The sequence below is a fragment of the Ambystoma mexicanum genome, chromosome 4p (genome assembly GCF_040938575.1).
Source record: "Ambystoma mexicanum isolate Mex_15411 chromosome 4p, UKY_AmexF1_1, whole genome shotgun sequence".
Classification (NCBI taxonomy): Eukaryota; Metazoa; Chordata; class Amphibia; order Caudata; family Ambystomatidae; genus Ambystoma; species Ambystoma mexicanum.
The window spans coordinates 982826082-982841557 of NC_090927.1; the positions used below are offsets into that span (position 1 = coordinate 982826082).

Sequence of the window (15476 nt, forward strand, 5' to 3'; positions counted from 1 at the left end):
TTCGAGCCCCATCTGCTAAACTTGTCGGTGCAGATCCGGACGGACAGCACGACAGCCATGTTCTATCTGAACAAACAAGGAGGGACTCGTTCGCCAAATCTGTCCAAGCTTGCCCAGAAAATCTGGATATGGGCACTCAGACGGAACATCTTCCTGTCATCACAACATGTTCCAGGGGAGCTCAATTCCCTAGCGGATGCCCTAAGCAGAGACTCCCTCCCAGAAGAACACGAATGGGTCCTTCACAGAGATATCGTAGAGGATCTCTTCTCTCAGTGGGGTTTCCCCACTATAGACCTATTCGCCACAAGCGAAAACAAACAATGCCCAGGATTTGCATCCAGGTTCCCCCAGCCAGACTCCCAAGGGAACGCCCTGTGGATGAACTGGTCAGGGATGTTTGTGTACGCTTTTCCACCAACTCCTCATTAGGAAGGTGGTGTACAAGATGAACAAGGAATCGATGACGCTCATCCTAGTTGCTCCCATGTGGGCGAGACAACCATGGTTTCCACACCTACGCAGGATGGCGGTGTGCGAGCCCATCAAACTCCCAGCCTGGTACAACCTACTGTCCCAGCAACAAGATCAAACCGTGCACCAGGAACCCAACTCAATGAACCTGGCAGCATGGCTCCTGAAGTCAGAGTTTGGGCATCTCAATTTACCACAGAGGTGTATGGACATCCTAAAAGTATCCAGGAAACCAAACACAAGGCACTGTTACTTTGACAAGTGGAAGAGATTCGTTATTTGGTGCCAGAATAAACAAATCAACCCAGTTGATTGCACTCCTTCCAACGTTGTAACATACATGCTCCACCTGCTGGACGCAGGTTTGGTTTTTAACTCTCTGAAAGTACACCTGGCAGCCCTCTCGGCTTACACCACATCCCATAACAAGGTATCGTGGTGGAAAGTACCAGTAGTTAAAGCCTTCATGGAAGGAGTAAAGAGACTTCACCCTCCTATTTCGAACCCACCGCCAGGATGGGACCTCAATGTGGTGCTAGCTAAGCTCATGGGCCCCCCTTTCGAACCCATGCATAAAAGTAGTCTCAAACACCTGACTTCTAAAACGGCCTTCTTAGTAGCCATTACCTCTATAAGAAGGGTCAGTGAAATTCAGGCTCTGTCAGTGCAGGATCCTTTCTTTACTATCCACAAAGACAAACTGGTTTTACGCACACACCCTAGGTTGTCACCTAAATTTATATCTAAATTCCATGTAAACCAGTCCATCGAGCTTCCGGCTTTCTTCCAGAACCCGCAAAGCTCGGCTGAGGTGAAACTACACACCCTAGATGTGCGTAGGGCGGTCCTCTACTATGTAAACAAAACCAGACCGCTAAGGAAAACAGATCAACTGTTTGTCTCCGTAGCTACAGGCAGAGAGGGAGATCGCGTCTCTAAAGGCGCTATCTCGAAGTGGATTATCAACTGTATACAGCTGTGTTACTCTCTTTCTGAAAAAACTCTGCCTTTTACGCCAAGAGCCCACTCTACTAGAGGCATTGGGGCCACTCTGGCTTTCATTGCAAATGTTCCCCTCGACACCATTTGCAAAGCAGCTACTTGGAGCTCTATTCACACTTTTACTCAGCATTACTGCATTGACACTCATTCCAAGACAGATACACAAGTGGGACAAGCGGTTCTGAGACACCTGTTTGCTCATGACTCTTCTCACATCCCACCTCCTTCTTCTGGTACTGCTCGCTAATCTATGCACAGCATGTGATCTAAGCAGATTCCACAAGCCTCAGAAGGGATACATTACTCACCGTAATCGTATTTCTGATGCTTGTATCTGCTTAGATTCACATGCGACCCACCCTTCCTCCCCTCCGAGAGAAGGCGCATGATTGCTGGTAGTCTTACCTTTCTGTCTATCTGCTTGGATTATCAGTACTCGCGCTACTCCTCATGCTTCCTCATGTCATGAAAAAAAATACAATCTGAGGATCCTAGACGCGTGAGGGATCTTGGGTACAGTGGACGTCACACTAGGGATAGTATTACTGGCACGCCTGTGTCGACGCCCATTTTCGAGTTTCGAAAAACAAACTGTAATACTCCGCAGCTTCCACTAGATGTCGGCCTATGCACAGCATGTGAATCTAAGCAGATACAAGCATCAGAAATACGATTACGGTGAGTAATGTATCATATATATATATATTCATTCATCGGAAAAACAGAGCTGAAGCAACGGGCGCGGCTCAAGCTATTTATACCATCGGTGACGTCGACAGAGTACGGAGTATGTCGAGGGACAATCGACGCCACGACCTCTAGCACAGCGCCCTATGCCGAGAAAAAATAAATAAATTCCGAAGCAGCGAAGCTGGAGATAACGAATTATCACAAGATGAGGAATACGTGGGAGGAACATCCAGTCGAAAGAACGTTACAGTTGGTAAGTAACTTGTTCTTTTATATAACCTTTTGTGTGTCAGTGCTTCTTTGGCATATATGTATACTCTGTTCTTTGTACTGCCTACAGCCCTTTCTCCCTCCTAAAATGAGCCTGGCCGCTCAGCCATTGTTACCAACAAAACTTGTGCGGTTCAGGCCTATACTAAGAGTTGGAGCTCTGTGTCCCAAGTGTGAGTCTTCACAAGTGTTACTATTGGTGGACCTTTTTGTAACTCCCTAAGACCCCCTTTGTGGTCTCCTATTTTTGGGTGGCAGCCATTTGCTCAGGCTGCTTGTGTTCTTGATGGCTTTCTTCCTGTGCTGGTGAGGCCCAACCTGGCCTCCCACCCAACCAACCCAAGTTTGGGCAGGGCTTGTGTCTCTTCTCCCTTTCAGTTCATTTTCTGTTTTTCCACCATGCCCATAAGGTCGATGGGTCCGTTTTTGAGTGCTTCATCTCTGTTGGGCAGGAGAGCGCGCAGTCCATTGCAGATCTGGTTTCGATCCCTTTTCTCTGGTACCAGTCAGGCTGACTTTCCAGGATCCATCACAGGATCAACATGCATAAATGCCTGAACTCAGTTGGAACCTAAGCCAATCCATACATTAGGATGTATGAAAGATGAGTAGTTGCCAGGTATTTAAGGTATTCAGCAGTGATCTGAGAAAAAGGCAATTTAAACCATCTGTAGTGATGTTTGTGATTAACAGTTTGTATTGTGATCACGTAGTGTGTGTCTCAAGATATAAGGATTCTCTCTTGTACACAGTGTTGCAAAAACGTTTGTCTTAATTAAAAGGCTTTCACCTCTGACGTAATGTGGTTTTCTGTTACAGATCAACAGTTCATTTTAAAAAAATGTCCTGCATTGCTTCAAGAAATGGTCAATGTAATTTGCCAGCTGATCATAATGGCTCGCAGTCGAGAAGGTATGATGCTGTCTGTTTGATGTGTAGTTCGACAGCCCGACTGGATTATATGGCCTTGCACTATTATCAATGTCTTTTGTGTTCTGCAATTGTTTTGATACTATTATATGTTCACTTTTTAAAATAGGAAGCATAATGCAGCCTTTGCCAAAACTCTACATGCGAGTAGCTTTCAGGCTTTAAACTCCCAAAATTAACATTGTGGCTACTTTTTGACCAGTCATTGACACGTTTTATTGTGTTTTAATTTATATCCGTTCTTAGAAGCTGAATTTATTTGTCAACTGTAGTGCTTCCATCTTTTATTTTGTTTAATACTACATTTAGCACAAATGTAAAACTTTCTTGTTTTCTACCTCGATGTTGGGTACGATCTTAACCATAGTGCTAAATCTACCTTGTGAGCACCACAGAACTTTTTGCTTTACTGGTGGATTATTTTTCACTATACCTCAGTGGCGGGAACCTTTGTCCGCACTCACAGATCCTTTTACTCTTTTTATGGGTTTTTGTTAAGACTCTCCATGTCCTTTTAATTTGATTCACTTTAACTATTTTTGGCAAATACCTTTTTATTGTTACAGGATTGCCCTTTGGGCTCCCCTTTTACTTTCTCTGGCTAACCTTATGAGAACTACAGTTCCCAAAGATAGAAAGGATATGTTATCCTCTCTAAACCTTATTTAGGTGAGACCAGCACACCCCACCTTATGTGGAGTGCTGGGGAGATAGTTGGAATGAGAAAGGAGGATACATTGTAACTAGTCTGGTACAGGGACAAGCCTACCTTCAATGGCAGGTGGCAGTGAACCTTTTTCCTAATTTGGTGCACCTTTACCGCAGGCTGTTTCCACGGCCCTGGTAAAGGCACCCATGGGTGCTCATTTTACCAAAATGCCCATCTTCTTTTCTTGACATTTTTGCGGTTCTTGGATCTTCCTCTGACCTCTAGGGCGTGAAGTCCTTTGTGTGATTTCTGTCTTCAGCGGGGGACCTTGGTCAAGCCCGCCCATGCTCCAGAGTGTCTGTGAAAGCAGGAAGCAAGGGAGGAGTCCAAAACTCTGCTGTCCTTTGTCTTCCAGCCTGCCGGCGAGAATCCAATTCAAACTGGGAGGCTGACTGTCCTGAAAGGACTGCCAACCCCCAAAGTTTGAATGTAGCACGGTTGTTTGATTGGCTGGGTTCCTGCATAAAAGTCTGATCCTGGGAGCTGAAGAGGTAGGTGACCACAGGACCTGAATCCGAAGAGGAAGATGAAGAATTCGTGGCGGAGATGATTTCCAGCCACTGGAGAGCCTGCTGTGCAACTGGAGCCCACTGTTACCCTTCCTTCCAAGCAATCTGGGGACTCCGGAAATGACAACCCTGACCCAGAGCGTGGTGAGATCCACTAGACTCAAGAAGACCTTACTTTTGAGTCATCCCATATCGTGCTACGACTTTGCGGGGCTCCAATACCCCAATACCATGGGACTTCCTGCCCTTGTGCAGTGCATGGTCTTCCAAATTCTGAATCGAGCTGTAACTTTGGTAGCATCCTGCTTGACCTCCAGAGACATGATTCCAGTCCTTGAAGTACCCTCACTAGAGTGCTGGACCAGATTAGTGACGCAAATCCAATCAGTGATAATCCGTCTTCTGGCTCCTTAAAACGGTGCCAAAACCACAGAGCTGCATCCAGCTGTGAAGAATTGTTGCCTGGAGCCTTCCCCGTTGATCCCTTCTGCATAAGCCCTGCCAGTGTCCTGTCTTCAGTCTTTATGATGAGGAATTCAGCGACCTGGTTTTTGGCCTGGTTTTTGGCTGCAGATCCTAAAGTCTTCTTGCTACAACTCTTCTTCCGTGCTAAGGTACTGTGTTGGCTGGGGAATTTACTTTCCTTAAGTCCTTGTGAGGTCTGTAAAGCTGGGGTTTTCTTGTGATTGGGAGTCCTCTGATCCAGTTCACCCAGGCCCACTGCTGGAATCCTCCTAGGCTGTGTTCTCAGAGGTCCCTGGACCCTAACTAACTTGAAAGTGAAATACCTACTTTTTAAGTCTTCCACAGGTGCTCTGACTTTTGCCTGCAACAGAACCCTATCTCACCCTGCCTACAGCTGGCTCCTAGACCACTAGGGTCCCTCTTCTGCCTCTTAGTAAACGTATGCAATAGACTAGGGAAGGACTGTATAAGTAAAGGATTATGTCTTGAAAAGAATAACAAGTGTTTAAAAGTACTTACTTGTGAAAGAGTAAGTTGGTAACTGCAACCACAAATGTTACTTGTCTTGAATGTGTGTTGTGCCATTCTGAAAAGTATATCTAAGGTTATTTTGCTCACCTGTGAAATGGTTGTACCTCGTCCCCAAAGGTAATGCTGTTGGGTTCACTTTACTATTCCTGTTAGGATGGAATTGTATAAGTGCCCCAATTGGGTCTTGCATCTCCTGACTTGCTGGTACCTTGTCTAGAAGAAGTCTGCCTTAGGTCATTAGGTTGCTGGTAGCTCCTTTAAAAGTATGTAGGTTTTACTTACCTGGAGTTAGCTGTCTGCCAACCTTAAATAAGTTAGTTGTTGCTTACCCCAGTCTGTGTTCCACTGATCTAAAAAGCAACTGTAATAGCATATTACATTGTTAGGTTTTACCTGACTAGAATAGCCCTGTGCCATTCTTAAAGTGTTCTGTAGGTGTAGCTGACTTTGGTCTGCCTGGTGCAATCCTAAATTATTGTAAATAGATTTTGCTAATCTTAGTCTGTGTTACACTGAGCTGAAAGGCAACTGTAATTGTATTTCTGATGTTTGTTAATCTGCTTAGAATCACATGCTGTGCATAGGTCCGACATCCAGTGGTCACTGCGGAGTATTGCATTTTGTTTTTCGTAGTCGAAAAGGGGACATTGACAAGGCGTGTCTGTAACACTATCCCTATAGTGACGTGCGTTGTAATCCACAATCCCTCACGCGTCGAGGTCCCTCAGATTGTTTTTTTCCGCCCAGCTACTGGTCGCCTTTATGCAGAGCTCCTCGAGAGACATTGCCAAATCATTTCTTCGACCTTTGGTCGTTAGTTAGTAATGTCAATAACGTAGACCCCTCCCTCGACGCAGAGCCGTTTCTCCGCGGAGCAAGCTCTTCGATGGAAGGACGAGCGGAGGGGATCCTTCGGTGCTGCCGAACACGTGGCCTAGCCTCGCCGGCCATACACAGTAGGGAGAGTGGGGTTTTGTGGTCTTTCTTTCTTCTCTTTAAGAATGCCTTTCTCTTTCCCCTCCCTCTTTTTCGAGGTCGTAGTCACACTTATTACCCTCAGCTATGGAGAGGACGCTATTTAGGTTTTGCCCGCTTTGCAAGGGTAAATATACCTGGAAGGATAAGCACAAACGGTGCAACTGTTGCTTGCCCCTCGATCACCAGGAGGACGGCTGTGCGGCCTGTAAATTACTAAAGCCCAAAACTCTAAAAGACCGCTGGGTCAAAAGGTGGGCGGCCTACGCCATGTCTAGGCCTGACTCCTCGCCCGCTGCCGCCGAGTGTGACAAGGACAGTGACTACACGGCCCCCGTAACGGAGGCTGTAGACCTCTCAAAGGAGCGTTCACGCTCGTCGTCCGTCCCCGGCCCCGACAAGCCCGGCTCACGCCCAGCTTATGGGGATGAACACCCCGGCGACAAGGACGCACCCGGAAAAACGCCAAAGCACATACCCCCGGCACACATTTGTCGAAGACGAAGGCAGCCATAGCGCCAACGGGGACGCCGGGCCCACCGGCGTCTTCCGCCGACCGTAAGGGTCATCAGCCCTCCCCGCCACCGCTTCCGCGACAGGCGACTGGGCACTCTAAAAATAAGGGCGTTAACACCAAAACCTCCGGCGACACGCATCGCAAGAGCGCTCACGTTGCCAACAAGGACTCGACGGGCAAGGACTCGACGAGCAAAGGCTCGACGTTACATAGCGCGACGGCGACCGATCCCTCAGAAGAGAGAATGATCGCCGAAAGCCTCGCGCGCATAGCATCTAAGGACGGCCAGAGACATATGGTGAGTGAAACGCCGAAAACCGCGCACAAGGCCAAAGATATGCCGAAAGCGCCGGAAAACAGATCAGGCCATTTCCCGATGCCGACAGAAGGCCCTAGCCAGCAAGAAGGCTACTCAGAAGGCGAAGGCTCTCTTTCTTCTACGTTATGGGACAGAACCAAACAATTACAGGAGGAAGAAACTCCTTTTTCTTTCCCAGACCGTCCTGGCCGACCTCAGTGGACCTTTGAAAGGTTCCAGACCTGTATGGACAAACTAGACAGGGTCATGTCCATCCCAGAAGACAGGGCACCCAAGAGACCAAGGGAGGCACCCCTGGAGAGTCCAAGGGCTAAATACCAGAAGTTTTATAACCCCATAGAGGAGGACATATACTCTTATAATCCCACTGAAGAAGATACCTTCTTCCAGGAGGAAGATGAGTTCACCTATGTTGAGGACCAAAAAGAAGAGGAAGGTTTTCACGAGGAAACTAACCTATGTGAGGAGGGATTCCAGGAAGACGCAGGCGAGGGCGACCCAAATCCCTGGCTAGGTCGACTGACACAGGCAGTAGCAGTATAGTCATCAGGTCTACTGAAACTACACCAGTCAGGAACCCTTCGCCTGTCGATCAACCCACCTTAAATGCACTGCTGAAGAAGGCAGCAGCACATTTGGAAATCGAAACTGGGGAGGTCACCCCAGACACCGATTTTGTGGAGAGGATTATCAAAGAAAAACCCCCCACTAGCCATATTATACCCATCCTCGCCTCAGCTAAGAGACGTATTACACCTTCTCTTTCCACTCCTGCACTGGTGAGAGGGGTCAATCCAAGGATTGAGAAACTGTTCTCTCCCTCTCAATCAGACCCATTATATATTAAGGGTCACTCAATCCCGGACTCCCTCGTCGTGACCAACACCAGGAAAAGAGCAGGATTCCCACTATCTACTAGCAAGGCACCCCCAGATAAAGAGGGGAAGAAGCTGTATGCCCTAGCCAAGAGAATCACCACCTCTGCAGCATTCTCTACCAGAATCGCCAATAATAATACCCTATTGGCAAGCTACGCCGATGCTCAATGGGCTAAGCTCAAACAGGACATCGAAGAAGTTCCCGAACCCCTAAAGACTCGTTTACTGGCTACAGTTAACGAGGGCTCTCTGGTCAATCAAAGCATTGTCAAGAATACCCTCGATGCAGCAGAGACTGCTGGCTGCACTTTGGTACACGGAATTTTACTGAAGCGTCACGTCTGGCTTCGCAATTCCGGATTTAAGGCAGAAACACAAGCGTCCCTTATTAATAAACCCATAGAGGAGTCCAACCTCTTTGGGAGAGCAGTGGATTACGCGCTGGAGAACGCGAAGAAAGAATTTGATACTATAAAGACCTTAGAGCAAATTTCAAAACCCCCCTAACAGGCGGGGATTTGGTAATAAGCGCTTTTTTCGTAGACAACGCCAGCAACAAAACCAACAACAGTACTCTGCCAGCAACTACCAGGGTAATAGCGGCCAGTACAATCAGAGGGGTCAACGCCGTGGCAAGGGAAGAGGCCGGGGTTCCACCCCCAGAGGCTCCCAAGCCAACAACACCACCAAGTGACGCGAAGATTCGCGTCCCCTCCCATGCAACGCCGGTCGGGGGCTGGTTAACATCCTTTCTTCCAGCATGGGAGGTAATAACATCAGACCGCTGGGTACTTTCCACCGTAGCCCGCGGCTACTGTATAGAGTTCAACAGTTCCCCAACATACAGACCCCCGAGGGGATGCCGCATGACACCAGAACATCTCGCCATCCTCCTCCAAGAAGTGGACCAACTGCTGGAAAAAGGAGCCATAGAGGTTGTGCCTCTATCTCAGGTAATGGAAGGTATTTATTCAGTGTACTTCCTTGTACCCAAAAAGGATTTAACCATGCGCCCTGTATTAGATCTGCGCCCAGCGAACAAGTTTGTCAAACCCCAAAAGTTTCGTATGGTGACCTTACAGGAAGTGATCCCACTGCTATCACAGGGAGATTACATGACAACACTGGACATGAAAGATGCATACTTTCATATTTTAATGTTGCCAGCGCACAGAAAATACCTTAGGTTCATGATAGAGGGCAAACCCTACCAGTTCAGAGTGCTACCCTTCGGCATAGCATCTGCACCAAGGGTATTCACGAAAGTACTGGCAGTGGCAGCGGCCCACCTGTGCAGGTTATCCATCCCAGTATACCCTTACCTCGACGACTGGCTCATAACAGGGGATTCTTACGAGACATGCTTCTCAAACACCCAAAAGACTGTAGACCTTTTGTTCCAACTGGGCTTCTCCATCAACGAGAAGAAGTCCAGCTTAGACCCCAGCCAAGTGAAACAATTCCTAGGGGCTCTAATTCGAACAAAGGACGGCCTCGTCTTCCCCTCCAACGAGAGGGTCCAAAACATGCTGTTTCAGATCCCCCAATATGTGGCGGGTCGAGAGGTGACGGTGCGCAAAGCGATGCGATTGCTAGGAATGATGGCGTTGTGTAGTTATTTGGTACCTGATGCGTGCCTGCGCATGCGCCCATTGCAAGAGTTGCTCAACAGCCAGTGGTGTCAGGCCAGCGGACAATGGGACGATCTAGTGGTGGTCTCGCAAGCCTTGGTTCTCTCGCTACGGTGGTGGACAAAGGAAAACCTGATAATGGGGAAACCCTTTGCCACAACAGCAGTGGAGGCCACTCTAACCACGGACGCATCCCTCACAGGATGGGGGGCTTACCTATCCCATCAGACTGCTCAGAGTATGGACTCCGAACGTAGCATCCAAGCACATAAACCTACTGGAGCTACTGGCGGTGTTCAAAGCACCAAAAGCCTTCCAGGAACACCTACAAGGGAAGACAGTGATGGTCCTTACAGACAGCACCACAGCCATGTACTACATCAACAAGCAGGGGGGCACCCACTCTCCAGGACTGTCCAAGCTGTCCCAGAATATATGGAAGTGGGCTCTCAAACACATGTTCCTACTATCACAACACGTACCAGGGGAACTCAATCTGCTAGCAGACGAACTCAGCAGAGACTTCCCCCTGTCCGAAGAGTACGAATGGCGATTGCACGAAGACATCGTCTTAGACGTCTTCACGCAATGGGGATTCCTGGAAATAGACCTGTTCGCAACTCTGGAGAACTCACAATGCCAAAGTTACGCCTCCAGGTACCCCCAGAACCAGTCCAAGGGGAACTGTCTGTCGATTCAATGGTCGGGGAAATTTGTTTACGCCTTTCCCCCGACTCCCCTTCTCAACAAAGTGGTGCACAAGATGCACCAGCAGCAAGTTACCATGATACTAGTGGCCCCAATGTGGGCCCGGCTGCCATGGTTCGCTCACTTGATGGAGATGTCCCTATCTCCCCCAGTGAAACTTCCCTGCCCGTACAACATGCTGTCACAGGACAAGGGCAGGACACTGCATCCATGCCCTCAGACCATGAACTTAGCAGCCTGGCTCCTGAGATCTTAGAATTTGGACATCTACAACTCCCGCAGAGATGTATGGACATCCTCAGGGAAGCCAGAAAACCTAATACTCGCCACTGCTATTCTAGCAAGTGGAAAAGATTTGTCATCTAGTGTAGAGGTAAGAGCATCAACCCGGTTGACTTCTCTCCCACACACATTGTTCTGTACTTGACCCATTTACTGGATTCAGGTCTAGTGTTCAATTCCATTAAAGTCCACCTGGCGGCACTTTCTGCATACACCACTTCCCAACTTAAAGTGTCGTGGTGGAAGATGCCAGTTATCAAGGCCTTCATGGAGGGGGTAAAGAGAATACACCCTCCGATAGCTAACCCAGCTCCCGGATGGGACTTAAATGTGGCACTTTCTAGACTCATGGGCTCGCCATTTGAACCCATGAACAAGGCAACTCTTAAAGACTTCACTCTTAAGACTGCTTTCCTAATAGCGATCACCTACATTAGGAGAGTAAGTGAACTACAGGCTCTTTCTGTTCTAGACCCCTTCGTAACTTTCACAAGGATAAGGAGGTTCTACGCACACGCCCAAGGTTTGCACCAAAATTCATCTCGAAATTCCATGTAAACCAGTCAATAGAACTACCAACGTTCTTTCAAAACCCTTCCAGCTTGGGAGAAAAAAGTCTGCATACACTAGATGTACGCAGAGCTGTCATGTTCTACATGGAAAGAACCAGGCCACTGAGAAAGACTAATCAGTTCTTTGTCTCGGTGGCAGCAGGAAGAGAAGGAGATGCAGTCTCAAAGTCCACTATATCTAGCTGGATTGTTCAATGCATCACTCTCTGTTTCTCTCTTGCTAAGAGAGAACTACCCTTCAAGCCAAGAGCACATTCTACTCGAGGCACTGGGGCTTCCATAGCGTTAATTGCAAATGTTCCCCTTGAGTCCATCTGCAAAGCGGCTACCTGGAGTTCTGTGCACACCTTTACAAAACACTACTGTCTAGATGCACACTCTAGATCTGACTCCAAGGTGGGACAGGCAGTATTAAGACATCTTTTCTCTACTGTTCCTTCTCATAACCCACCGCCAACTGCTCGCTAGTCTATGCACAGCATGTGATTCTAAGCAGATTAACAAACATCAGAAGACAATGCATTACTTACCGTAAAAGCATTTCTGATGGTTGTATCTGCTTAGATTCACATGCGCCCACCCTTCCTCCCCGCTCGGATGGAAGGAACATAAGACGTCTTACTACTTTCTCTCTTTTCTGTACTTGCTCATGTATAGAAGGCTCCCTCAGGGCAGAAAAAATACAAACAGAGGGACCTCGACGCGTGAGGGATTGTGGGTACAACGCACGTCACTATAGGGATAGTGTTACAGACACGCCTTGTCGACGTCCCCTTTTCGACTACGAAAAACAAAATGCAATACTCCGCAGTGACCACTGGATGTCGGACCTATGCACAGCACGTGACTCTAAGCAGATACAACCATCAGAAATGCTTTTACGGTAAGTAATGCATTGTCATTACTGTTAGGGGAGTTTTCCTAAAGAGTGGCAGCGCAGTCAGGCGTATCTTAAGCGGAAGCTGTGAGCTATAGGTAAGTACACTGAATCTAAGCTAGACACACAACAAAGAAGCACTTGCACATATAATTGTATAAAAAGTTTATATTTACACCAGAATCACTTTAAATACTTTAGACGTTTACGGTAGAACATTTAGGAATACTTGAAAATACACTTCAAAGGGCATTTTCACTTTTTTTTGCTCGTAGTTACACTTGTAGCAACGTTAGAAAGGGAAAAGACAATCTTATTGTATTATCGGTTCTTGTGCACGCATGCAGCTTTCAACGGTTTATACGGTAGTACATTTACTCTGCAAACACATATAGTAAAGTCACTTAAATGGAGGGTAATGGTTAGTGTAGCCTGAGCTTAGTTTGAGGTTTTAGAGACAGTTTTGCCACCTAGAAAGTGTTAAGTCCAAAAATGCAACCATAACCAACGCAAGCAGGTCATAGAAGGCTTGAAGTCTTGACAATCAGGCAAAAAATAAATGGAGTTTCTGTGGATTTCTTCCAGTGTCTAAAGTTATTGAAGCAGCAAGTTAACTACTAACAAAGGAGACCTAAAAACAGACTCGAGAAGGAGACGCAAGCAGCGGCTTGGGTCGGCGGTAAGAGAGGGTTGCCCTGGACACCTCTACATGCACACAATGCTCAGGAGCGACCTCTTGGAATCAGGTAAGCAATACCTTTCCCCCCCCCCCACAGTACCTTAAGTTAGAAGAAAATGTTTGTCCTGGATGCTCCGCGATGTTGCAACGCTAGACCCGACAACCGGATTCGTTGGTCTCATCACTGAAGGCAGGACAATGGACGGGATCTCCCAGCAGCAGTCTCAAGGGAGGACCTGTAGCACGACTTTCAGCAACTTCTTGGTTCACTCTGCAGTTTTGGCTCCCATTCTGCAGCACTACCAAAGGACACGGATTGCCCGGTCAATCTTATTCACTTCCTGCATTCCCACACTCTGGTGAGGGATTCTGGGGGGTGGGTTGGATTGGATCTGTGCAGTGTCCTTACGGGGTCAGCAAAGATTTGGATGGATTCAGCCTTTCCACAACGATGCACTCGAAATGGGCAGCAGGTCTCTTGGTATTGGGGTTCCACAGTGCTGGAAGCTCCTAGGACCTCGGGAGATGGCTTGTTTCAAAGTTCGTCTTAGGATTGGCTGTTCCCACCATCCAAAGGGAAGGAGTCGTCCTCTTCAGAGATCCTCTGTCACATGGAAAATGGGGTCAGGACAGAGGTGGTGACTTAAGTCTTGCAAAGGGTCTGCAGGCGTGTCTGGTCCTCTTCGGTTACTTCTGTTTCCAGTAGTCGACTTGCTTTCCATTACAGAAGCCTCACCTTTAATACAATTCCAACACACACTCCTCTGCAGTCTCTTTCAGCATTTTAAAGAAAGGGGTGTTTGGCTGTCCAATCAGGCCAGTCAGACCCCCTGTGGGAGCTGGACCTATTCAGGCAGTCTGCCAGACAAAGGATAGGGGGTTGGAAGACTCCTCCTCTACTTTACACACACACACACACACACACACACACACACACACACACACACACACACACACACACACACACACACACACACACACACACACACACACACACACACACACACACACACACACACACACACACACACACACACACACACACACACACACACACACACACACACACACACACACACACACACACACACACACACACACACACACACACACACACACACACACACACACACACACACACACACACACACACACACACACACACACACACACACACACACACACACACATACACACACACACACATACACACATACACACATACACACATACACACATACACACATACACACATACACACATACACACATACACACATACACACATACACACCTCTACACCCACCCCCCCCCCGTTGGTACTGGGGTGCCCCCATTGTGCACTATGGACATATCCTGCGGTACAAAATAGTTGGTAGAACGCGTCCACTGCCACCAGCCAAAACTAGCCGAGTGTCACTATGACTAAAATGTCAGTGTTTGTGAGGTCTGGGGGTTACTATGAGCTCACCCGTTCAGCCCCCAATGGCCCAACAACCCTTCGCCCAGAACAGCGGAGGACTCCGCCAAGGGCAAGTTACAACTGTCGTTTATTACAAAACCGACAGGGATCGTACAGGGCATTCAAAAATCTCCAGAGACTCCTGTCCCAAACCAGTTTCAACCCTTTTTGATACAGAATGTCGTTACAAAACGGGGACTCCCCGAAACAATACTGCACCTTTTGTGTCAGAAATACGAACTGGGGCAAGCCCAGACAGCTAGGTCTGAGGAAATTAGTATAAAACTACAGTACCCAGTAGGCTTTGGGGGCGAATGTAGTTGTTCCAGACTCCCGCCACTAGCCAGCTGCAGGTAATTAGGGCGTTTACTAAACCGCTGGCCTCCCGTGCACGGGCGCTGATAATTGTTGATTATACAGCACGGGCGGTCACAGCGTTTCGCTCTCAGAGGAAGGATGCAGGAGAGATCGTCATTTTGCTTGGAGTCATGCTGCGGTCCGCGGTAGCAGTTCGAGTGGAGACATGGTTTGTAACCGAACACGCTGAACCCTTGCTACTTGGGGTTACGATTCCTGCACTGGTGGTTTCCTCGGCAGTGGACGTCTCGTTCACGGAGGTTGAAGGCGCTACTACTGGAAGTCCGGTTGCGCTCACGAGGCACCCGGACAACAAGATAAGTGCTGCTGTTTTCTGTTACATGTTTATTCCACGAGGGTGTCAAATTCCATTCCTTGTTGGGAAGTGTTGGAGTGATGTAGTACATGGACGCTACGCTCATTCTTGGGTCTATGATTGGCAATAGACCTTTTCCTTAAGTGTGATTGTATTCAGATATATATATTATTACCATGGACTTCACGTTTTCATGCTCGGAGTACCTAAATGACTGCAACTAGCCCGGACCATGGGTACCATTCTCTGAATGCAGAGTAGAGTTCTGTCCTCATTTGGCTGCGCTTTACGTTATGTTGCTTGCCTGCCCTTTGGGCCATGTGT

The 15476-nt window shown here is 47.9% G+C and overlaps 1 protein-coding gene across 1 annotated transcript in view; it reads left to right on the forward strand.

Moving 5' to 3' along the window:
- SEC63 (SEC63 homolog, protein translocation regulator) overlaps positions 1–15476 on the forward strand; it is a 1285673-nt gene that overhangs the window by 443738 nt on the left and 826459 nt on the right. Inside the window, exon 11 of the mRNA XM_069606555.1 lies at positions 3256–3348. Coding sequence (XP_069462656.1) covers positions 3256–3348 — 93 coding nt within the window. The remainder of the gene's footprint in view (positions 1–3255; positions 3349–15476) is intronic.